This window comes from Dama dama, chromosome 1 (genome assembly GCF_033118175.1).
Source record: "Dama dama isolate Ldn47 chromosome 1, ASM3311817v1, whole genome shotgun sequence".
Classification (NCBI taxonomy): Eukaryota; Metazoa; Chordata; class Mammalia; order Artiodactyla; family Cervidae; genus Dama; species Dama dama.
In genome coordinates, this window is record NC_083681.1 from 73,273,867 (window position 1) to 73,298,958 (window position 25,092).

The following is a 25,092-nucleotide window of genomic DNA, read 5'->3' on the forward strand; positions in this document are numbered from 1 at the left end:
CCATCCACTTCTCAAGTTAAAACAGAAACTCTCTCTTTCCTCCATGTCAACATCCAATCGCAAGGCTAGTCCTGCTGGCTGAATAAATCTCAAAGCCCACCTTTCCTTGCTGGTTGCACTGGACACCAAGGCTCAAGCTCCCACCCTCTCGGGCCCGTATTGCTGCAGCAACCTCCCAGCTGGTCTCCCTGCCTCCACCCAGCGATCCTGGAATTCATCCCCCAAACACCACCACAGTACTACTTATAAAGCTGAACACTGATCTGACACGCCTGCAGAAAGCCCTCCGGACCAACCACACACCCCCACTCCCACGTTGTGATCAGAGTGAAATCCACATGCCCCACGGGGGCCAACAAGGTCCCATTCGATGTCCCCTGCCCCCTCTGCCAGGACGCAGCAAGCCCAGGGGCCTCCTGACCTCAGGTGAGCAAAGCTGGTTCACCTCTCAGGACTTTGTCTGGGCCGCCCCTCCATTGCCTGGCTGGACTCTGCTCATGCCTTAGGTCCCATCAAAGGCTGCCGCCTCTAAGAACACTTCCCTAAATCCCCTGCTAGGGCAGCACCTCCCACTCACGTCTGCTGCGACACCTGCTGGCCCGGGGGTTACCACTGGAACCTGAAACTGACTCATTAACGTGCCCGTCTGTTCTGCCTGCCCAGGATGTGAGTGTTCTGAGCCTGAGGGCTTTGTCACACTCACCCGTACCTGCAGGGGCATGCCCTGCACATTAGAGGTGCTCGGTGAGGACGCTGTGCCTAGCTGACCAGCTGAGTAACTGACCTGTTAGTCTACACAATCCTCACTGCAGCCTCAGGAGGCAGGCACCCCCCCCCCCCCCCCCCGCCCCGAACAGGTGAGAAAAGTCCCAGAGGGCTTCCTAACTGGCCGGAAGAGCTCATATGTGCGAGAACAGATGTGGGATCCTGGGTTCATCTAGCTTCTCTCTGCACCCTACACCATCAGGCCACAGTGCCCTGGGCTGGATTTTATTTTTTTATAAGCCTGCATCCCCCACTAGCTGAAGAGGAAGGAAGCTAGCACCCGCTGCTCAGAAACAGAGCAATTGAGTAGAGCCTACTTCCTGGTGTCAGACTGGCACGGGCGCAGCAAAGTGCAGCAAGGAGCTAGCTGTGCGCGGGTCTCTCTGAGCAAGAAGCTCTTGTCTGATTGTTTCTGGCAAAGCCCTCCGGAAGGGCTGGGGAGGCAGAGGAGCGGATAGTGCAGGATCAGCATTCCGATGCACGAAGAGGCTAATCACAGATAATCACGGTCCCAAAGGGTGGGTTCAGCCCAATTATGGGCCAGAACAGCAATGACGGCTGGTTCAGGAGGGTGGCAGGCTCAACGGCAACGCTCACCCCTACCCCCTCTTCCACCCCGAGGCTCCCTGGGGTGGGCTGCTCCCCACCGCGGGATGGAGACTTGGAGACCTCTTTGCACTCTGGTACTGGGGCCTCTCCAGCTGTAGAAACACAGCCTGAAGAGTGGCTGGCAGGGTCCACCCTCAGCTGTGCTCCACCCTGCGGTCCGTGCCTCAGAGCTAGCCAGCCGGGCTGACCCACCGTGAGCCCTGGGGCCTCTACCCCTCTACACCCAGGCAGCCGGAGGAAGAGACCAGAAATTGACCAAGAAATTGAGGCTAAGGCCCGGCACAGTTCTACAAATCTCCGTGTTTCAGATGAGGAAGTGGAAGCTCAGAGAGGTTACACGACTCGGCCAAAGTTGCCCAGATAGTGAGTTCAAGGTCAGATTCAGACCCAGGTCTTTCTAAGCTGAGGCTGCCACCCTTCTGAGCCAGCTGTCATTAGTTGTCCTGGCCATATTCTTTTCAAGATCCAGGATTCTGAAAAAAAAAAAAAAAAAAAGGGTTTGGGTTAAGGAGTGCTTATAGTGCCAGACGTGAGCAGAGATGTCAAAGTGCAGAACCCTGAGCCCCATCTGGGTGGGTTAACACGGCCCAATTCCTAGTAAGACTCCAGACGGTGCGGATGTTGTGGGCAAAGCGACTTCTGTAGGGAACAGCTGCCAGGATGGGCCATCACTGCACCAAGCTGCACGCACAAGAGACCGAAGGCAGGGGCCGCCCATCGTCACCTCCCAGAGGCAGAGCCAGGGTCCCCGACAGAGGAGAGGACGGCTGGGAGAGACGGGAGACAGACGACAGAAGGGGTGAGGGGGGAACCTGCTTTTTCTGCTGGAAGGGCATTGAGTACAAAATAAACTGTCTTTTAACCCCCTCCCTGTCTGGCTCAGGTAGAATTGTTGACAGAGCCATTTGACACCAGGGCCATCTGACACCATTCCCTTCTGTGTTTTCCCACACGGATCCTAACAACGGGCATATTTACCTATTACCCAAAATATCACCCACTCCAGGTTCTCTTTCTCCCTTCTCACCCTTCCCCATATCCTGTGAGCTGTGGGTGGGAGCGTGGGTGGGAGAAGAGAATGGGAGATAGATGACAGACGGGGTGAGGGGGGAGCCCGCTTATTTTCCTTCAAGTAGCCACCGCTAGGACGGTGACCTTGATTGGCCAGCTGGGAGGACAAGAGGAGCAGTGGACGGATGTGAAGACAATATACTGCCTCCCTGTCCTCTGGGGACCAGGGCTTAGCTGGGGGAAGGAAGCCATTAGAACACTATGGTGTCAGAGTGGAGGCAGTCCTGGGGGGCAGGTGGGGAGGGCTACCCCGGGAAAGGCTGGAGTGTTCTGGAAGCTGCTTGGGCCCTGTGTGCCTGGTTTTAGTAGGAGTCGGAGGGGTGGGGGGTGGGGGGTGTTTACTGTTGGAGTGGTCAGGGGATTGCCTGGAGTGACCTTGAGAGTTTAAACAATCAGGGCCCCAGTCTGAGCTTCTCTGCTGTTGGGAGAAGCTGAGAAGGAAACAGGAAGTGGGAGAAAAAAAGTCATCCGTGTCCTTTAAGGCTAGGCATGGGTCCCAGAGATCTGAGTTACGAAATGTATGCTCGATTGACTTGTACTGAACTTGGGCTTAGAGAGTGCCACACTCAGGATGAAAGAAAGACAGGGAGGGAGGGAGAAGGAAGGAAGAAAGAAAGTGGAATGGGGCAGGGAGGCATCTGCTAAGCACCTTGGGTCTCCTCTTCCAGAGAACCATTTCCAGACGACCTCCAAGGGGCACTTCCAAGAGAGGTCACAGACCCTTCAAGGCTGTACGATGCTGTCAGAGCAGGCACTTAGCCGTCAAGTGTCAGAGCATGCCAGCAGAACCCGAGGCTCCACTCTGAGTAAACCACCCCACCCCCAAACTTCCATGTCCTGGAGTGGGATTGGTAAGAGGGGAGGCCAAGACTTGCTGGGCAGGCTTTCACAGAGTCTGAGGGAGGTGAGCCCCAGATACCACTACCCAGAGCCGGAGCAGCCAGGGAGTGGAATGATACCCCTACCCAGAGCTGGAATGAGCCAGGAACAGCCTCACCCAAAGACAGTCTCCCAACCTGCTCCATGGGGTCCCACCCCCCACCCTTCCACCCAAGCCCCACCGCCAGGCTTCTCTACTAAACCAGATGGGTCATCCACAAATATTGGACTCCCTGCAGTAAACATCATTAGTTTTTGACAGGTGGAGGGAGGGGAGGGCTCAAGTTATTCTGCTCCACAACCTGGTTACCAGGCAGTCAGTTACAATGAAAGCAGCCCTCACACCAAATCTGGCCACACACGCACTCATTTATTAGCAAGCATACATTATATATTACCAAGTGGGCCCCAAAACTTCTGCTTTAGGACTCAGTAAAGTCCTAGGTCTCATCCTGCTAGAAGTTTCTTGAATGAAAGATTTACCCAAGGCAGAAGCAATAGTGTTAGTGCTGAATTCAGCTGAGATTCTAGAGGCAGGTCATGCACAAGAGCAGATGGAAATTCTAAACCTAGAGCACACCCCTGATGGCTCAGATGGTAAAAGCGTCTGCCTGCAATGCGGGAGACTTGGGTTTGACCCCTGGGTCGGGAAGATTAGGAAATGGCAACCCACTCCAGTACTCTTGCCTGGAAAAACACGTGGACGGAGGAGCCTGGTAGGCTACAGTTCATGGGGTAGCAAAGAGTCAGACACGACTGAGTGACTTCACTTTGACTTTCAGAGCACGTCCTGTAGACCGTAGGAACCACTGGATCCTAAGACCTTGTTCTACAAGAGTGACAGTGCCTGGATCGTATCCCCAGCCAATCAACACACTGCTTACACACTGCATTCACCAATGAAAAGTCATTCTACCCCCATTATGCAAATGAACAACCCCACCCCCACCCCCACCGTGCTAACTGGGGATAAAGACAACTGAAATGCTTATGTAATAGTTGCCCCTCTGAATCCTGGACTTCTGGTCTTTCAAATACTAACCGCTCATCCTGGGAGTATGTGATCTTATTTGCTTCAGCTGACTATCCTTGAGTGTAGGTTAAAAGTAGCCTAAAAGATATGTCACAATGTCTATCTGAAGCATTTTGAAGTAAATTATAGGCAATTAAATGCCATTTAAAGGAAAGTGAGAGCTACAAAGACAAAGATGTGGCTTTGGAAGCAAGCCTTGGGAATAGGGGATGTGCCCTTCCCTGAAGGAAGGCACAGAGGCACAGTCTGCAATTTAAAGAAGATTCCTGTGAGACTTCGGACCATGACTCTGAACCAGACTTGATGAATGTTCATTTAATTTTTGTGGCGATTTCACAAGTGGCTGTTGTGCCCAAAAAAAGACTGCTGAGAAGTTTACTTTGAGTTTAAATAACTATGGCTCAATTTATTAAACTGACAAGTTCTTGACCCCAGCTCTCTCTTAAGCTTTTAAATCTGCTTACAAACCTTTCTTTGTTTATACTGAGCAAATTTTAGCGACCGCTTCTAAGAAGTCTTTGAATGATATTTGGTCCTGTTTATAAATGGAAGTAATTAATTAGACATGTCTCAAACAATTCATATTGTATTTATAAATGGGGTATTTGGTGTGAGTAGTCTCCCTTGGAGGGGGTAGTGACTGAGGAAGACATGGACTGGGGAGAAGGGGGCCTTCTGGGGTTCTAGCAAAGCCAGATTTCTTGACTTGATTCAGCCTCACTTTATAATCTTGGGACTTTTCTGAGTGTACGGTTTATCTCAAAAGAGTTATTACAGTCATCTGTTAGATTTCTTCTTAAATTCATTTGCCTGTTTTTAGCAAAATCTCCCTAGGTACTCAACTAATTCTTTTACAGCTAGTCAATTAAATATGTATGTGTGGTGAACCTACAATTCTCTTAAATACTCTATTTCTGAGCTTAAGCTTAGGAAGATTTCAACTTAAATTCACACATCAAAGTTAATTATTCAATTACATTTTTAAATTAGAATGATTAGACTCTCACTTTAATGGGCCAAATTGTTTTCTTTTAAAGATTTTATTCGTGTGGACTTTTTCTTCAGTCTTTACTGAATTTGTTACAATATTGCCTCTGTTTTTTATGTTTGGGTTTTCTTGCTTTTTTTTTTTTTTTTTTTGGTATTTTGGCCATAAGGCATGTGGGAAGCTTAGCTCCCCGAACAGGGACTAAACCCACACCTTCTGCATTGGAAGACAGTCTCAGCCACTGGACCACCAGGAAGTCCTGGGCCAAATTATCTTAGCATTACAAGTAGTAAGCAAATAATAGAAAAATAAAATACTATGGTTTTGATTCTCATCAGCTCAGTTCAGTTCACTCGCTCAGTCATGTCCGACTCTTTGCAACCCCATGAATCGCAGCCCCATAAGCTTGTCTAAATGTAACCCTAATTCTTCTGGAGTTCAAAGATGTCCAGCCATGGGAAAAAAAAAACAAACAAACAAACCACTATCCCAGTTAACTGGGGCTGCCTACTCCAAAGGGGGCAGTTATGGGCTAGCTAATTGAGGTTGCTTCAGTTCAGTTCAGTCACTCAGTCATGTGCGACTCTTTGCGACCCCATGAATCGCAGCACACCAGGCCTCCCTGTCCATCACCAACTCCTGGAGTCTACCCAAACCCATGTCCATCGAGTCGGTGATGCCATCCAGCCATCTCATCCTCTGTCGTCCCCTTCTCCTCCTGCCCCCAATCCTTCCCAGCATTAGGGTCTTTTCCAATGAGTCAACTCTTCGCATGAGATGGCCAAAGCATTGGAGTTTCAGCTTCAACATCAGTCCTTCCAATGAACACCCAGGACTGCTCTCCTTTAGGATGGACTGATTGGATCTCTTTGCAGTCCAAGGGACTCTCAAGAGTCTTCTCCAACACCACAGTTCAAAAGCATCAATTCTTCGGCGCTCAGCTTTCTTCACCGTCCAACTCTCACATCCCTAAAAAGCAGAGACATTGCTTTGCCCACAAAGGTCCGCCTAGTCAAGGCTATGGTTTTTCCAGTAGTCATGTATGGATGTGAGACTGCTTAGGGTAGGGCATTTCTCCTGAGATATTGGTTAGGTTCTTGTTGTTGCCCCCAGCAGCCTCTCCAAACCCTGTCTCCAGGTTCTCTGTCATGGATTTCAAAAATACAAAAAACCAAGGGCTTATCTCTGCAGGTCTCTGGTCAAATCTCTGGATTCTGGTAACATACACGCTCCTTAATTCATCTGTCTGTGCCTACAGGAGGTTGATGGCTTGCATACATTTGATTCTATCTTCATGTATTTACATGGGCTTCCCTTGTGGCTCAGCTGGTAAAGAATCCACCTGCAATGTGGGAGACCTGGGTTCAATCCCTGGGTTGGGAAGATGCCCTGGACAAGGGAAAGGCTACTCACTCCAATATTCTGGCTTGGAGAATTCCATGGACTGTATAGTCCATGGGATCAGAAAGACTTGGACACGACTGAGCAAACTTCATTCATTCATTCATTCGTGTATTTACACTTTTTCAAGATATTTGAAGTGGATGGAATCCTCTTTCTTAGGCATCTCTGGTGGCTCAGATAGTAGTGAACCCACTTGCGACGCAGGAGACCCGAGTTTGATCCCTGGGTCAGGAGGTCCACTGGAGGAGGAAATGGCAACCCACTCTAGTATTCTTGCCTGGAAAATCCCGTAGACAGAGGAGCCTGGTGGGCTACAGTCCATGGGGTTGCAAAGAGTCAGACAAGAACATTTTCCTTCTTTCTGCTTTTTCCTAGGATGCCACAACTGTTAAAGATATTTACATAAAATGCTATTGGATTGAATTTTCTCTTCTGCTTGGTCATGACAAAATCACTTTTCTGAGGGCGGTGGAGAGAGGAGAGGGAAGTAGGGGTGGGGGAAGGATCCTAACGCCCCACAGCTCAGATCAGTCTGCTCCAGTCATCACACACTTCTGCTCCTCCTCTCTGCTGGCTAGAATCCATCTTGAGCTGCTCTTCCTTGCTCTAGCCCTGTTCAGAGGAAACTTCCCTCTGGAATTCAGCTCCTGGCAGGCTCACTGGACAGCCCCCAGAGGCCCCAGGTCCGTATACACTGCAAACTTCTCAGCAAGCGGCAGCGAGCATCTCATTCCATGAGAACCTGTAGGTCCATGACAGCTGAAGACATCCAGGCAGGCTCTCCCTGGACGCCTCCCCTCTTGCCTTTCCAGGGAAACTTCTACTTGACCACAAGCTCACAAGGCTCCTTCTCCTTATTCACTCCTCCAGTTGCCAGCAAGACAGGCAGAGAGACAGCTCTGTTAAAGTTAAGGAAATCCATAGCCTGTGAGGCTTTAGTCTGAAGAACAGCCAACATGCTGATCAAGTATTTAGTAAACGCTATACTACATGCACTTGCTCATTCTCTCTCTCTCTCTTTTTTTTTTAAATTTTGTATTGGAGCATAGCTGATTAACAAACAATGTTGAGACAGTTTCAGGTGAATAGGGAAGGGACCCAGCTATGCATACACATGTGTCCATTCTCCCCCAAACTCCTCTCCCATCCAGGCCACCATTCAATGTTGAGCAGAGTCCCCTGTGCTATAGAGCAGGCTCCTGTCGGCTATCCATTTTAAACACAGTAGTGTGCACACGTCCATCCCAAACTCCCCAGCTATCCTTACAAGAGCCCTGTGGTGTCAGTTCGTTAGTCCTTTTTATGGAGGAGGAAGCTAAAGAAGCACAGATAGGCTAAGTACTTTGTCCCAGATCACACAGCTGGCAAATAGAAAACCAGAGTTGGAACATGGGCCTCCACTTTCAAACACTGCACACATAACCACATAACCCCTAAACTATATGCTGCCCGATTAGGGGAGGGACCAGGCTTAGACCAGGACCCAGTTGCTCGGGGGGAGAAGCCCAGCTAGCTACTGAACAAAATGGAGTACCCCAACTGTCTTCAGGGAGTAGGTATGGCCGAGAAGGAGAAGGGTGAGAAAAGAATGAGTGGGACACGTGAAGGAGAGGAGCTGGGGAAGAGCTGCATCTTCTGAAGGCCACAGGAGCTTCCCACGTTCTGGGAACTGCGTCCTGGGATCCCTCGACCTCATGCGTGCAGTCTTTGATAGAAGCAAGCCTCTCTCTGCTTTTGTACTCTATGGGATCCCTCAGAAAGCAAATATTGCGATTAACAATGAATAAAAGCAAAGGAGAAAACCAGGGCTCCATTCATGAACCGCACATCGCCCACCCCATCCTTGAGTGCCCACCCAGACATCCCCTGCCCTGAGCCAGGAATATCTCATCCCATCCTCCTCCCAATGATGCCTGAGATCGGCCCATTCTGCAGATGGGGACATTGACATGGAAGGGATGCAGCTGGCTTTCCATGGAAGTCCGAGACCCAAATCACAGGGTTTCTAACCATTATCCTATATTGCCTGTTGGGATGATGTCAGACCTCCAGCTGAGTGTCCACTCAGATGACCAAGAAGCCAGAGTCTTTGCCCGGTGTCAGGCAAACTTGGTTTGACTCTGCCATTTTCCAGATCTATGGGGAGAGCATCAGTTGGGGGCGGGGAGGAAGACTGACTCAGAGAGGGGGATCGGCTTACCCAAGGCCACACAGCAAGTCCGCGGTGGCCTCGGGTCTAGAACTCAAGTCCTGTGTGAATTCCTGCCTCTCTCCTGCCCCCCTCCACCCCGGCGCCCACGCCACACTCTGAGACAGTTTCGCTCGGGGCCGCTGAGCCAAGCGTGTGCCGCCTGGATTTAGACGAGCGCGTCTCACTCTGCCGGGCGTGCTGCTTAGTGATTGTTCTAAAGCCATGTGTGGGCTTCTCCACTCCCCCAGTCTTCTATTTCTTTCTACGCCCCCAAATGGTCTCCCATCCCCCACCCCAGCACCCAGCACAGCGAGCTACACTCAGCAGGTGTTCCAGGAATGCTTGCCGAGCGAATGAGACATCGGACCATCTGCAGGGGCCAGAGTGGGTGTCAGGCTCCCCGCCCCCACCCAGCGCCAGCTCCAGCACCCAGCCTGGGCGTCCCTCCGCAGGTGAGCCTCTTGGGTCCCAAGCTGCCAAGGGGATGGATGGGAAAGCCTGGGACTTCTAGAGGGAGGGGGCGGTGGGTGGCTGGGTGGGGCTTCAGTGTGTCCAGAAAATCAGAGGATGCTCTGGGTCAGGAAACCCCCGCACCCTCCAGCCTCCCCCGCCCCCCTCCACCCAGCTCTGACCTTCAGCAGGACCCTCAGTGCCATCCACGTCCCTGGCCTGCAAGCCCCAGAAGAAGAGCCCGCCCCAGCGGGCGGCTCCTGAGGCAGGCTGCCCAGGGGAGGGGAGTTGATACACAGCTAAAACTGCCCCACTTTGAATTTAGAAACTGCGGGGAACGTGTGAGCAGTGTGGGCAGCTGGGGAAAAAGGAGAGAAGGCTCAGCCTTGCTCATTGGGACCAGCGGAGCCCCTGGCATCCCCCCGGGGGAGGGAGGTGATGGGGCACGGGCGGTACTAAGGATCCCGGGTACCGAGGCTCCCCCACCTCTGCTGTCCCTGGAGCCCGAGGCTCTCCGGCCTGCGTGTGCGGGATCACGTGCAGAACGGGCTCACAGGCAGTTTCCTGGGCTCCAGCCCTCAGACTCTGGTGGAGAAGGTCGTGCGGGAGGTCCAGGGATTTGCGTTTTCAGTGAACCTCCTTTATTCCCGCCATCCTGGTGACTCTGGTGCGCTGCTCTTTGAACTCCACCTGGGAAGCACTTCTTTGGGTTTCTCCCTAAAACCTGGAAGCCCCTGTGCTAATCTGGAAGAGGTTCTGACTGTAAAGTGAGAGGCATAATTCACTTGCCCCAGGCCCTTCTCACCCATGTCACCTGGTTCCAGAATGTCTCTGAAGGCTGGTGCTGGCCGCTGGAGTGGGCCCCTCTGGGTCCTGGGATGGGGCCCTGGCCCCTCTCCTCAAGGGCCAGCTGAGGGGACACACATTCTTCCCTGAGAAGTCCCAGACCCCTGGCTGGAGCTGGAGCTGCTGAGAAGGGTCAAAAAAATGGGGCCAGGAGAGTGCGTTGAGATGCGAGCTGAGAGTGTGTGCCTGGTACTGTCTTCAGCATTTTGCACCCATTAGCTCACTCATTCCCCTACAATACCGCTACAAAGTAGGTTTCCTTTCTGTCCCCACTTTACAGATGAGGACACTCAGGCACGGAAAAGTTGGGAGGCTTGCCCCAGGACTCACTGAGCTTGTGGGAGCTGGGATTTGACTCTATGTCATCTGATCCTAGAGCCTCTGCTCTTTTGTGCTTCCTCAAACACAGCACACAGAAGCGGTGTCTGCCCTGGGCACGGCAGGGACGCGAGAACCAGCACACGGTTTTGCAGCCACGTCTCCTGTCTGTGGTCTGTCATCCATCAAAGCACAGATAGACAGGAAGCAAATGAAACAACGCCACACAGCAGGTTATGGAGAACTGGCGCCCAGGGTTGGCACTAGGTCCTCACCTTTGAGTTCACTGCACCTCTTCATGCCTCCCTGGATTGACCAGCATTTGGGTTCAAAGTCAAAGTGTGAAAGTTTTAGTCGCTCACTCAACTCCTTGCGACCCCATGGACTATATGGCCTGCCAGGCTCCTCTGTCCATGAGATTTCCCAGGCAAGAATACTGGGGTGGGTAGCCATGCCCTTCTCAAGGGGATCTTCCTGACCCAAGGATCAAAGCCATGTCTCCTGCATTGCAGGAAAATTCTTTACCATCTGAGCCACCAGGGAAGTCTAAGTCAAAGGGTGCTGCTATCTTTTGAAAAAATACTCGCCATTCCCACCTCTGGGCCTTTGCGCAGGCTGAAAACATGTGCTGTCCCTCGAAAACACCTTTCCTTCTTTGGAGCACGTCTCAAATATCATCTCCTCCCCTGAAACTCTTTGAGATTCACCTCCAAGCAAAAAGAAGCTGCCCTTGGTCTGCAGACCCAGGTGGGGGCCCGAGTCATACCCCAGTCTCCTCACTCACCCTAGGCCGTTGCTTCCAGACTCTGCTCTGGCAGCATGATCTCTGCTGCGTAATAGGTACTCAACAAGAGACAGAGACACTAAATGAAACTGTAGCCTTCAGAATTCTGGCATGCTTGCCATCTCATTCTTTCAAGCTCTTTTCCTAAATAGAAAAGAAAAAAAAAAAAAATTCTAGGCCTGTCCATGAATAAGGATTTATAGTCACATTAATCACGAGAGCTCGATCCTTTCTCTCCCAGAGTCTGGTCTGCGGACCAGCTTCCTTTGTGAGCCAGTTTGGGTTTTTTGGTCCACATTCAGCCGTAAAGCTGGCAGGTCAGTGCAGCCACACGGGTCTGAACTTCCAGCCACCCTGGCCCTTGGCGTGGGGTGAGGAAGAGACTATGGAAGATGTTCCTCTGCCCTCCAGGAACTGCAAGGCTAAACAGTCAGGCTGGGCACATAAAATCCATGTCCACCAACACTAGGGCGGAGGGGCACGTGGCCAGGGCCCCTGTGGAAGGAAGTGCCAGGAGCCTTCCCCCTTTTCTCATGGCTGATTTTCCTCGCACTCTTCCCTGGTTAAAATAGTCCTCTTCTCCGCAGGGCCTTGCTGGGAGGGTGGGCAGAGGGAGGGGGCAGGAGACAGCAAAGGTGGGGATTCCAGCAAACCAGGCTGCGCTGGCACCTGGAGGAGAGGAGGGGCCCGTCAGGCAGGAAGCCCCAGGCAGAGCCCACAGCAGACCTTGGCTGCCCGGGGTAGTCACTCCAGGAAAGGCGCTTGTTGCCAGGCTCAGCCGGGATAGCACCTCCTCTGGGAAGCCTGCTCTGACCCTCAACTGCATCAGGGCCGCCCCACCACCACCACCACCTCGGTGCTCCCACATCCCCTGGGTCTCTCTGTCGTGGTGTTGATTGCACACTTCCTGGACTGTTTATTGCAGAGCTTCCCTGAGAAAGCTGGGCACTCCTGGAGGGAGGAGACTTGTCAGATCCTGAGCAACCAAAAGGGCCCAGCAGAGTCAGCATCCGTGAGTCAAAGAATGAATGACCCTGGGGATGGACCTCACAGGGCATGTGGGTCTCTGCTAGGAACACCCCTGTGTTCCTGCTGTTTACACTTGACGTCTGACATTCACAAGTTCTGTCTTTCCCTCTCCCTCCTACTTCTTCTTTCAAACTCTGATGCAATGGTGTATCTACACACACACACAGGCACACACCTCCACAGCAACCATAGATACATACATGTTATACACACATAGACTCACCCATAGACTCTAGTCAAAGAACACTTGTACACAGTAACACGATAATACCCGTACATCACCCACAATAATGATACACACACGTACACACAGCAAACAACACCGACATTCTTACATGTCCGCACACACACCCTACAAATAACACCCATCTCACAAATGCAGATGTATTCATGGACAGGCTGACACACGCTCTGAATTATGTGCTCACCTTCTCCTCCATCTAAGGATTTCTTTGCCTTTCCTCTCCCACGGATCTTGCTTTACAATGAACAAAGCACTTTCCTTTGTTCAGCCACCTGCCAACCTTTATTGAAAACCTGTTCTGCGCCAGGTACCATATATAAAGAGAAGAGGGCTCAGACCCGCCTTCAGGAGGCTCCCAGTCTAGTGGAGGAAACAGACACAGAGGCAAGCACAAGCTGATGTGATCATTTGATTCAGGAACTATTGCTCGAGTACTCGCCGTGACCTAGACTTGTCTGGGTTTTGGGAATACAGAGATGGGTAAGGTCTAGTCTCCCTGGCCTCAAGGAAGTTCCAGGGACTTCCTTGGCAGCCAAGTGGTTAAGATTCTGCACTTTCAATACAAGGGGTGTGTGTTTCATCCCTAGTTGGGAGACTAAAATCCCACATACCATTCAGTGTGGTCAAAAATAAAATAAAAATAAAAAAAAGGAAGTTGCAGACCAGAGGGGAAAGAGATGGTCAAATATCGGTATAATATCTCACTATAGTGTACACACAACAGTGGCAGCCCAGAAGGAAGTGATTAACTCGTCTGTTGAAAGAGAATCAGGGAGGGCTTCACAGAGAAGGTGGCACTAGGCTTTGTAGGATAAAGAAGAATTCACTGTAATGACTTGATCCTGGAGCAGGTTGGCATTCGATGCAGAACAAAGCAGAGACCTCAGAGGAGTCGATCAGCGGTTCTGTGGGTCTGGATGGTAATGAGAAGTGTGTGTGTTTGAGAATGGGGTGAGAGGGATTGGGGAGGTCTAAGGTAAAAGATGAGACTGAAAAGATAAGCAGAGACAAAGACCAACATCTCCATTTTACAGCTGAGGAAGCTCAGGCTCAAGGAGGTAAAACTGGCCGACTCTGACCCCTGTTGGACTCTTTCCTGCCCTTAGGGCCTGCTGCCAACCCCACTGCCCATTCTCTCCAGATGAGACAGGCTGCTTGCTCTTGCTGGTAGCTGCACAAGTTAAAAGCTCAGAGCAGGTGGGAGGCTTTATTATTGGTTGTGATGATTATTCTCTAAAGTCCAGCTTGGCAGGGTTCCCGCCTCAAATAATTAGCAGCCCAGCAGGCCCCGGCCTGAGGCTATTTGGGCCTTTGAGGCTAAGCTGCCCTCAGCTCGGGGCCGGCCCCCTGCCCGGCAGCTGGTTGGCGGCTGTGGGCCTCCTTGGTCCACGGTCAGCTGCGTCCAGGAGTCGGAACCCCCCCACCCACGGCTCGGGGATCCTCATTCTCTCCCCACACCCAGTCGGTTTGTACTGTGATGTGTCCACCCCAGCCACCGTCTCATTAAGCCAACCTCCCCCCTCCCACCACCAGTTCTTTCTCATGGAGTGATTAGCAGTTCCCTGCTTCCCTGAGGTTTCTCCTTCCCCCAGTCCGCACTGGTGGAAGGGGCTGAGTCGTTTTCTGATATGAATGTTGCCTGAGGATGTGGTCCACCCCCTACCCCGCCCCCACCCCGCCGCCCCAGAGCTGGGTGATCTCAGCTAAGCCACCTGACCTCCCTGAGACTCAGTCTCCTCCTCTGTAAATGGGGGTGTCCATCCACCTGGGTGACGAGTTACAAGGGGCTAACGCTTGGACAAGTCTCTCGTCCACTCCATGCCTCAGTATCCCCCCACTTGTGAAATGTGGGGGAGGGGTGAAGTCAGAGATGCAAAATTAGGGGTGCCGCAGGGACCAAGTCGACCAGCCGTTTCTTTTCACCAACATCTCATTTCCGAAAGTTGCACTCAAGGGTGTACCCCAGGGTGGCCCCGCCGTCCCTTCCTGTCTCTCTCCCAGGTACCTTCCATGGCCCCTGAAGTCACCTGAGTTGGCGCGCCGGGACTAGCCTGTCTCAGAGCTGTCATGAAGCCCCACTCTGGGTTTCTGTGGCTGTGGGTTCACGGGACAGGCCAGGGAAAGACACCTGGGCTGGTGAGGGGGCCCAGCATTCCCAGCCAGCCACCCAGGGCAGGGTGCTCACCCATGGGCCCTGCTTCCCCATCCAGACCCTCCTCCTCTCCCCTGGACCCCTGCCCTAGCCTTCTTACGCTTTGCTCTCCCAGCCCGAGACCGCCCTGCTTCTATCCTGGCTTGTGTCAGTGGCATTGCTTGGGAAAAAACTTAGACTTGCCCATCTGGTTGGTTTTTGTTTTTTTTTTTTGCTGGACAGCACCATCAATTCACCCCAACTCTTTGCCTGGCATTCCAGGCCCCCACAGTCCAGCCCTGCCTACCTTCCCCGCCTCATCACCCTGCCCTCCGCCCTCACTCCCCGCTGCCTAGGCGCCCTCCTCCACGTACATCCAGATCCCTTACTTTGCATAGTCTGAGCTTTCTACGTGGAACTCCTTCCCTGCCTTCATCACTTGGTGTCACGTGGGAAAGCCTTCTCCCATGTTGCCTCCTCTGGGAAGCTGTTCCTGACTGTACTCAGGGGGAGGTAGGGACTGCTCCCTCCAGACACCCTCTCATTCACAGCAAAGGCCAGGGGACAGTGGTGCCATCAGTATCAGCCCCTACTTATTGCAATGTGTTCAATAAATTGTAAATATCTACTCATCAACTAATGCAGCCCCACCTTCAGCAGGAGGACAGCAGCCCTGCCCGTCACCTTGTACCTCTGGGGCTCAGAAAGGAGGCTGGAAGCGGGGCAGAAGGTGATTAGCTAGTGTTTGTTTCAGGAACAATCAACACATCAGTGTGGTCAGCTCTGCCCTCCCCGACCCTAACTTGTATAAAAGGCAAGAGGCACGAAGATAAACACTCGCATAGCCCCTATCTCAGAATAAAGAGCCCCTCCCGCCCCTCATTTGTAAAGACCTCTTCCCTGATAGCTCAGTTGGTAAAGAATCTGCCTAAATGCAGGAGACCCCGGTTTGGGAAGATCCACTGGAGAAGGCATAGGCTACCTACTCCAGTATTCTTGGGCTTCCCTTGTGGCTCAGCAGTAAAGAATGCGCCTGCAATGAGGGAGACCTGGGTTCGATCCCTGGGTTGGGAAGACCCCCTGGAGAAGGGAACAGCTACCCACTCCAGAGTTACCCATTCTGGCCTGGCAAACTCCATGGACTACTGTCCATGGGGTCACAAAGAGTCGGACACAACTGAGCGACTTTCACTTCACTTCACTTCACCATTTGTTACTGTTGTAGCTACATGTTCCGGGAAACAAACTCACTCGGAAGGACAATGCAATAGTGGAGTGCAGTTTATTACACCGGCGGGCCCAAGACAGAGTCTCCTCTTAGCCAAGGACCCCGACCGACTTCTGTGAAAACCTTATATACCTTAAGTGTACTGCTCAAGCCCACATCCCCAAATTCCTTAAACCTAGCCTGGAAAGTGTTAAAGGGAGATACAATCAGGTTACAGCCATGGTTCATAATCAGAAGAGTCAGCTGGTTATACACTGTAGCCTACACCGATGGGGGCCATACAGATTACAAAGGTGATTGACCTCATAGGGGATTGTTACATTCTTTTTGGTGATGGGAAATCTTGCTACAGAATCTGGTGCTTATTAGTCTAGGAGGCCAGTTCGGCCATAGGTATGTTATCCCCCCGGGCACATGGTCCAAAGCTCACAGAAGGTGCAAGATGGAGTTTCCTTCTTTCTCAAGATGAAGTCAGCTCGGCCTGTTCCTTTCCTTCCTCATTACAAAATACTTCGACATCCTTGCCGGCCACCCCTGCAGATAGCCCGAATCTGTCATCTGTATTCCTTGTGTCACCATTAGGCCCAGGACACTGGCTGGAGACCCACCGCTCTCCCCATCCCCCTCCTCGGAGTGGCTGGCCATCTCTGTGTTTTGTTCATTGTGAACATAAGCCCATCCGAGTCTGTGTCTCTCTTTGCCTGTCTGTGTTTCTTTCTCTCTTACCCCAGCGACTTAGGTCCGTCTTTTATTTCTCCAGGCGCCCACCCTTCCGTGTTGCTCCCCTCCCCCCACCCTGTGTCTATTTCCTCTCTGTCTCGGGGTCTCTCCCTTTTCCTTTCTCCTGAGCTGTCTGTCTCGTCTGCCTTTCTCTCCATAATTAGCCTCGCTCCCAGCTTTTACTCACAAGCCCCATGGGGGGAGGGGGGGGGGCAGCAAGACCAGGAGGAAGCTGTCTTCCCAGCGAGCAGAAAATGGGCCAATTAAAGCCACAAGGCTGCTCAGGCAGCCGAACCAGGAGGAAGCAAAAATAGCCCCAGGCGGGCCTAGCTGGAAAGATAAACAGAGAAAGAGGGAGAAAGGGCAGGATGAAGGCAGAGTCCCGAGTCCCCGGGTTTCTTGGCCAGAGAGAGAAGCTGGGGGTGGGGGGTCGGGGTGGGGGTGGCCCCTTCCCACCCAAACCTGGGATGCGGGTTGGGCTTAGGCTACCACCTGCCCGGCATCCGGGCCTCCTTCTCCAGCACTGCTGGAACATTCCTCCTGCCGGGAGGCAGCCTCCCAGGGCCTCCTCCCAAGTGCGACTGTCCCACTTCACACCTCCGGGTGGTGGCAGCCGCGGCCAGCCAGCGGGGATGCCGGGAGGCCGAGACGGAGGCCCAGCTAAGGCCTTCTGTCTCCTGCCCTCCATCCCCAGGACAAGCAGGGCCTGCTCCGCCCGGGGCTGCCCAGCTGGGGTCGGAGCGGGTGGAGAATGAAGACCGCAGTCTGTCTTCTCAGGGCTCGCAGGTCCGCGGGGGAGCTGGGTAAACAGGCAACAACGACACATGCGGTCATAGGCGTGTGTGTGTGTGTGTGTGTCCTTTATAAACTCAGTCAAGGAAGTGCAGCAAGGTCCCCAAGGAATCCAGATCTGTGCCCAGCCCAGAGCGGGCTGCAGGAGCTGGGGATCATCTCAGACAGATGACACCCCGGGATCATCCGAGGAAATGTAGGCAACCCCATGAGGCCTAAGAAGAGTGGGGGGCGGAAGGCTGTCTGCGGGGCTTGGGGTGTGGGGCTGCTTGGGGTCCAGGAAGAGGAGCTTCGAACTTGTGCTCAGGACACTGGGGAGCCATGACTGACTCCAGGCAGGGGAAGGCCACCGTGGTGTGTGCCTGCCGGCGGGGGGGTGGGTAGGGTGGATGAGGCTGGAGCCAGTGGAGCCGGCCGGGTGCTCCTGCAGACCCCCAGGGGAGAGGCAGCAGGCCCTAAAGTGCCGGTGCAGATGCTAAAGCAAACTTGTCGGGTGAGTGAGTTCCTCGAATTGCTCATTCCTTGGCTGACCTCCAAGGCTGAGGCTGTGGTCTGGCCCCAAGACCCCTCACCAACTGTCTCCTCGCTTCTCCTCTTCTTCCCAGTGCCCGCACACACACACACACACACACACACACACACACACACAAACACACACACCCCACCTATCGGATTCCCTAGACATGGCTGGGTTTATTCCAGCTCTGTACCTCTGCTCATGTGATTACTTCCTTCTGGAATGCTCTTCCGTCATCCTCACAAATCAAATCCTGTCCATCCATCAAGATTCAGTGCAAATGACTCCTACTCCAAGCAGCCTTCCCTCCTCAGGAAACATCATCTGGGCCTCTCTTAGAGCACAGACCACTTTGTAATCGTGTATCGTGTGTGTGTGTGTGTGTGTGTGTGTGTGTGTGTGTGTGTGTGTGTGTGTGTGTGTGTGTGTGTGAGCATGCGTGCGCCTATTCTGTGAACTCAGAGCATCCACAGAACTGAAATCCAGGTCTGATTCAATAGTTCTCAGAACCAGCCCTGGCCCAAAGAGAGGTCTTCGTGAAAGTTTAATGAAGAAAGGAAGGAGGAAGGGAGGGGAGGAGGGAGGGGAGGGGAGAGTCAGCATTTATTGGGTCACCATATGTGTGAGGCTTGAGTTGCTTTAGCTTCTGGTGGGTGATCCATTTCTCTGCTGTGTCTTGCATTCCCAGCCTAGGTTCTAATGTGCTGACTCTGACCTATATTCTGATGTTAACATCAGAGATCCTGATTTTCTTTTTTTTTCTAAGACTTACTACAACTCCAACCTCCTTGTTTCTGCCTAGTCACAGAAATATATGACTGGATGGATATACAGATGATTGAGTGGATGGAGTGAATAACAAAATTAATGACCAAGGAGAAATCATTTAAGAATGATAACTACAAGTGATGTGATACCAGCATTTGGTGGATACCAATCAAATTCTGGCCATTTAGACCTTCATTCAGCTGGCGATAACTAGACACCTATGATGATCATGGGAGACCCTAGAGATCAAATAAACATGGTGCCTAACCCCACAGAGCTGATAGGCTAGCAAAGGAGACAGAGAAATTGCCAAGAGGACATAGCAGGATAAGATATGTGATAATCATAAGATTATGATAAAGAATGTGTGGGAGGCAAGCAAGGAGAAGAGGCATGCATCACTCACTCATTCAGGAGTATCAGGGAAGGCTTCCTGGAAGAAGTGACATCTAAGCTGTGCAAGGAAGCTGATGAATAGCGGGTAAGGAGGGTCAGTGAGCCTGGCAGAGGGAACAGTATTTATAAAGAGCCAGAAGGAAAGAGTCCAGGGCAGACTTCATTTGGGAAACTAGAGCACGTCAATCAGACTGAAGCATAGACACTGGGGTAGCAGAGGAGCAAAGAAGGGCTGTGAATTCCGAAGGAGTTCAGTATCTGTCTTAAGAGTGGAGGATCCTCTGAAAAGTTCCACACAGGAAAGATCTGACCAGGGATACAGGAAGACTATGAATTGAATAATGTCTCTTGAAATTCCTTCTGTTGATACAGAAAGATTATGTTCTTCTGATGTCTTCCCGTAAATAACATTGCACTAAATCGATAAATCATCTGGGAAATTAAAAAACAGGAAATCTTGTACTGCTTTTCTTGGCAAGGAGAAAACCAAGAAAACCAAAACAGAATTCACCTCCTACCCCCAAATTTGAAGTTTCTCATTGACCAAGCTTAAATTGCTCTGTTTAAGTTCTATCTAAAAATGACTTCACTTCATATTTCTAAACCAAAAGGTTAAAAGTTCAGAAATTAAAGCTGATGTCTGTTAAAATAACATCAAGCTTCATTGAAGAAAAATAACCGGAATGCCAAAGTGCATTCTTTTGGCTAAGTAATACACTTTCTGGCTTGGATTCATTTCAGGAACCATTCGTTCTCAAGTGTTCACAATAGCCGTGATTAACCTGTTGAGAGGTATGTGTATAGTTCACAACTAAATAAATGACTGCTTCAAATACCTTAGGTAAATACAATGGTAAAAGTAGCAGTTGATTTTCAGATGCAGCGGCAAAGGTAAACAGAAAACAGAAAAGAAATCGCTGTGTAAAAATATAGTAGGTGGCTGTCCATAGGAAACTTCACACCCATCTAACCTGCAGTCAGCACACTCCACTCACTCAGGACAGCGTGGTCACCCAGGACCAGGCGCGTAGGATGGTGCCTCCTTTAGACACCATGGGTAAGGGAAGCTGTGTTCAGAAGGTCATTTTTAGACCTGAAGAAGGAAAAGGGGCTTGTCATTAGAAGTGCCACAGAAAGGATGGTCCAGGCAGAAGGAATAGTAGGTGCCAAGGCCCCGGGGCAGGAAAAGATTTAATGGAGACCTGATGCGAAGAGTTGACTCACTGGAAAAGACCCCAATACTGGGAAAGATTGAAGGCAAAAGGAGAAGAAGGTGGTAGAGGATGAGATGGTTGGATGGTATCACCGACTCAATGGACATGAACTTGGGCGAACTCCGGGAGACGGTGAGGGACAGGGAGTCCTGGCATGCTGCAGTCCACGGGGTCGCAAAGAGTCACACACAACTTAGCGACTAAGCAACACCAACAACAAAGCAGATGAACTGTCTGGAATCTCCAGGTTGTCACTGACCTGTGGGGGGTGGGGGGGACGCCTTCCCTTCCTGAGCTCCCCAAGCTCTCCCCTCATCTCTCTGGGCAGTGTCTCTTCCTTCCTAAGTCGGGGAATGGGGGTCCCAAGTCTGTCCAGGAGCTGCGTCCTCCTGTTCAGGCTCTGCCGTCCTTCCCACCACCCCCACCTCCTCTCCAGCCTGCCCTCTGGCTGCTGATGCCCTGACTTTGGGGAGATGAAATTAGCTGCAGGCACATAGATTTAAAAAACAAAACAAAATAAAATAAAAAGAAACCCAGCCATTTAAGGACATCAGGTCTCTAAACAGACATTCAAAGGTTTCTTCTCCCCAAGGGAGGTAGCACCATGGCCCAGGTCAGGGACGTGAGTGGGTGGGGAAAGTCCTGAATGGGGGGAGAGGGGGGCGGGCAGTTCACTTGTCCAGACTCCCTCCTGCCAGGGGATCTTGCCCTCAGGCCCTGAGAACCAGCTTTGAGAATGTTCTGCTGGTCTCAGGCCAAGTGGTGCCTTGAATAAGTCTGTTTATTCTCTGGGCCTTCAGCAGGGACGTGGCTTCTGTTTTCCTTTTATACTAACTTTATTTGTACTTTTTATTGATTGTAAAACATTATATACATATAATTTATATAACATACAGATATATATATTTTTTAATTGTACGTTCCTGCTGCTTCTGCGGCACCACTCCCCACCCCCAGCTCATCTTGGCGGGGGCAGGGGGGGGTCCCTGCACTTGGTACCAAGCCGCTCTCAGCTCCAGAAAGAGGAAGGGGAGCCTGGGATGTACTCCTGGGCAGTGATCGCATGTGCGAGGGCGAACACATTGCATGTTTTAGAGAATCATATATTTACTTATAAAATAATAAACAAATGGAGACCTGATATTCACCACTAGCCTCAGCGACATTGCCAAGGTCTTCTGAATGCCCCGTGTTCCCTGCCCCTGTGCATACCTCCCACTCCCCACTTCATTTGCCTTAGTTACCACTGGGCTGAAGGCTGCTCTACTGAAGCCAGCCAGCCAAAGACCCAGGAACACACTTGTGGTAGGAAAATGTTAGGTTTCTTTAAGTCTGTAGCTGCAAGGGGGCACAGCCCAGGGAGAGCTTGGGAGTGTCTTGATGAGGGGGGTTTGGAAAAGCTTCTTCATGGTCTGGCCTGGCATTGGATGACCCCGAAGAGGACTGTGGAAGATGGTCCAGTCTGGTTACTGAGTAGTCTCCAAAACTTGGCATCTGATCATCTTAATCTAGGAGGCTGGAGGATGAAAGCAGGGCTGGATAGTCACTGGTGAGGGAGCTGCCCTTGCTCAGAAAGGTGATGGAGAGGAGGACGCTGTGTCATTTGCGGGATTGCAGGGTGGCCCTGTCATGTCTATGCTGAGCGCAGCTTATGGTTTCTTAAAAATGTCATCCATTTGTCAGCACAGTTTCTCAATTAGTGCTAATTATAACCTTTCTTTTCTTTGTAACTTGTAGGTATGATATGTATATTATGTTTTATGTATGGGTAAGCAAGATGTTTATCACCATCACAAGAATCACCATCACCTCTATCACCATCTCCATCACTGTCATCATCACTACCATCGTCACCATCTACATCACCACCATCATCACTACCTCTGTCACCATCTCCTTCACCATCTTTACCACCATCATCACCACCTCCATCATCACCATCTCCATCACCACCTCTATCACCACCATCACCACCATCATCACCATCTCCATCACCACTATCATCACCACCTCTGTTACCATCTCCATCAGCACCTCCATCACAACCACCATCACCACCACCATCACTGTCATCATCACTACCATCGTCACCATCTACATTACCACCATCATCACTACCTCTGTCACCATCTCCTTCACCATCTTTACCACCATCATCACCATCTCCATCATTACCATCTCCATCACCACCTCTATCACCACCATCATCACCAACATCACCACCTCTGTTACCACCTCCATCAGCACCTCCATCACAACCACCATCACCACCACCATCACCACCACCATCACCACCTCCATCACCACCTCCATCCCCTCCATCACCACCATCACCACCTCCATCACCACCATCACCACCTCCATCACCACCATCACCACCATCTCCATCACCACCTCCATCACCATCATCATCACCACCTCCATCACCATCATCACCACCTCCATCACCACCATCACCACCACCTCCATCACCACCTCCATCACCACCATCATTACCACCTCCATCACCACCATCAGCACCTCCATCACCACCATCACCACCTCCATCAGCACCTCCATCACCACCATCACCACCACCTCCATCACCACCATCACCACCTCCATCAGCACCTCCATCGCCACCATCATCACCACCTCGATCACCACCATCACCACCTCCATCAGCACCTCCATCACCACCATCATCACCACCTCCATCACCACCATCACCACCTCCATCACCACCACCTCCATCACCACCATCATCACCACCTCCATCACCACCATCACCACCTCCATCACCACCACCATCACCACCATCATCACCACCTCCATCATCACCACCATCACCACCATCATCACCACCTCCATCACCACCATCATCACCACCTCCATCACCACCATCACCACCTCCATCACCACCACCATCACCACCATCATCACCACCTCCATCATCACCACCATCACCACCATCACCACCACCTCCATCACCACCATCATCACCACCTCCATCACCACCACCATCACCACCACCATCACCACCTCCATCATCACCACCATCACCACCATCATCACCACCTCCATCACTACCATCATCACCACCTCCATCACCACCTCCATCACCACCATCACCACCATCTCCATCAGCACCTCCATCACCACCATCATCACCACCTCCATCACTACCATCATCACCACCTCCATCACCACCTCCATCACCACCTCCATCACCACCATCACCACCTCCATCAGCACCTCCATCACCACCATCACCACCACCTCCATCACCACCATCACCACCTCCATCAGCACCTCCATCACCACCATCATCACCACCTCCATCACTACCATCATCACCACCTCCATCACCACCTCCATCACCACCTCCATCACCACCATCACCACCATCTCCATCAGCACCTCCATCACCACCATCACCACCATCTCCATCACCACCTCCATCCCACCTCCATCACCACCTCCATCACCACCTCCATCACCACCATCACCACCATCTCCATCACCACCTCCATCCCACCTCCATCACCACCTCCATCACCACCTCCATCACCACCATCACCACCTCCATCACCACCATCACCACCATCTCCATCACCACCTCCATCCCACCTCCATCACCACCTCCATCACCACCTCCATCACCACTTCCATCACCACCATCACCACCTCCATCACCACCATCACCACCGTCTCCATCACCACCTCCATCACCACCTCCATCCTACCATCATCACCACCTCCATCAGCACCTCCATCATCATACTATCACTGTGTAAAAGCCCTCCCATCTACACAAGCAACCTGAGTAGGATGTCACATCTGTTCTGGAGGTTTCATGTGTGTGTGGGGTACGTCTGTGTGTATGATGGAATGATTGTTGTGGGTTGGGTGGGGGAGGTTATTTAAAGAGTTTGAGGCTGAGCAGCCCTGACAGTCAAGAAGCTGACTGTAAAGAATGGGATCCTCCTCACTGAGCAGAAACTGTGATCCTGTCTTCATTTTTCAATCTCAGTAAAGGTTGAGGGGCTGGCCTGCCAAACAGATGTGGGGACTCAGAGTCAAACCAGGGCTGGGACTGACAGGAGCCCGACAATGAGGCTCTAATCCACCACACTCTGGCTCCTAGCAGTTTACTGCGTGGCTTCTAACAACTCTGCCTTGGTGAACCTCAGTTTTCTCATCTCTAAAATGGGAATAGTGTTAACCAGCCTCAATGGACTGTGGTGAGGATCAAGTGCCAGGCAAGTGGCTAGCATGTAGTTGGAACTCAATGAGCTTGAGTCCCTTGTCCCCAGCTGTGACAGGTGGCCACACTCTCTCCTGACTCTTGAGGCTGAGACAGGGAACAGGAGGCTCCAGGAAAGCCCAGAGCAGATGTGACCCCCTAGCCAGGCTGCTTCTCAGTGTCTTCTGATCTTGTCCCATGCCCAGTGGCAGGGAGGACCCTCAGAGAGGAGGGCATGGGCAGTGAGAGTGTGGGGGAGGCCAGGAGAGGGGAGACGCCCTGGAAGGGAAAGAAGAAAAAAGGCAGGAAGAAAAAGAAAATGCGGAAGAGGGAGGGGAAGGGGAAGAAGAAAAGATGCTGGGGAAGTGGAAAAGATGTCAGAGAAAGGAGAAGGGGAGGGAGACAGGTGGGAGAAATGGGGGAAAGGGAGGGAGGAGAATGAGCAGGAGGCACCTGATGCTCAGCGTCAGGAGGAGGAAGGCTGCCCAGC

At 51.8% G+C, this 25,092-nt stretch overlaps 1 protein-coding gene across 1 annotated transcript; it reads left to right on the forward strand.

Moving 5' to 3' along the window:
• Positions 1-338: 338 nt before the first annotated feature.
• Positions 339-23,971, forward strand: LOC133061890 (uncharacterized; the record flags this gene model as incomplete). Its single annotated transcript, XM_061150228.1, has 8 exons — positions 339-426; positions 664-744; positions 858-905; positions 1,602-1,737; positions 9,894-10,057; positions 17,175-17,476; positions 22,687-23,816; positions 23,881-23,971. Coding segments are annotated over exons 1-8 (2,040 nt in total), but the record flags the coding sequence as incomplete, so codon positions are not given.
• Positions 23,972-25,092: the final 1,121 nt, after the last annotated feature.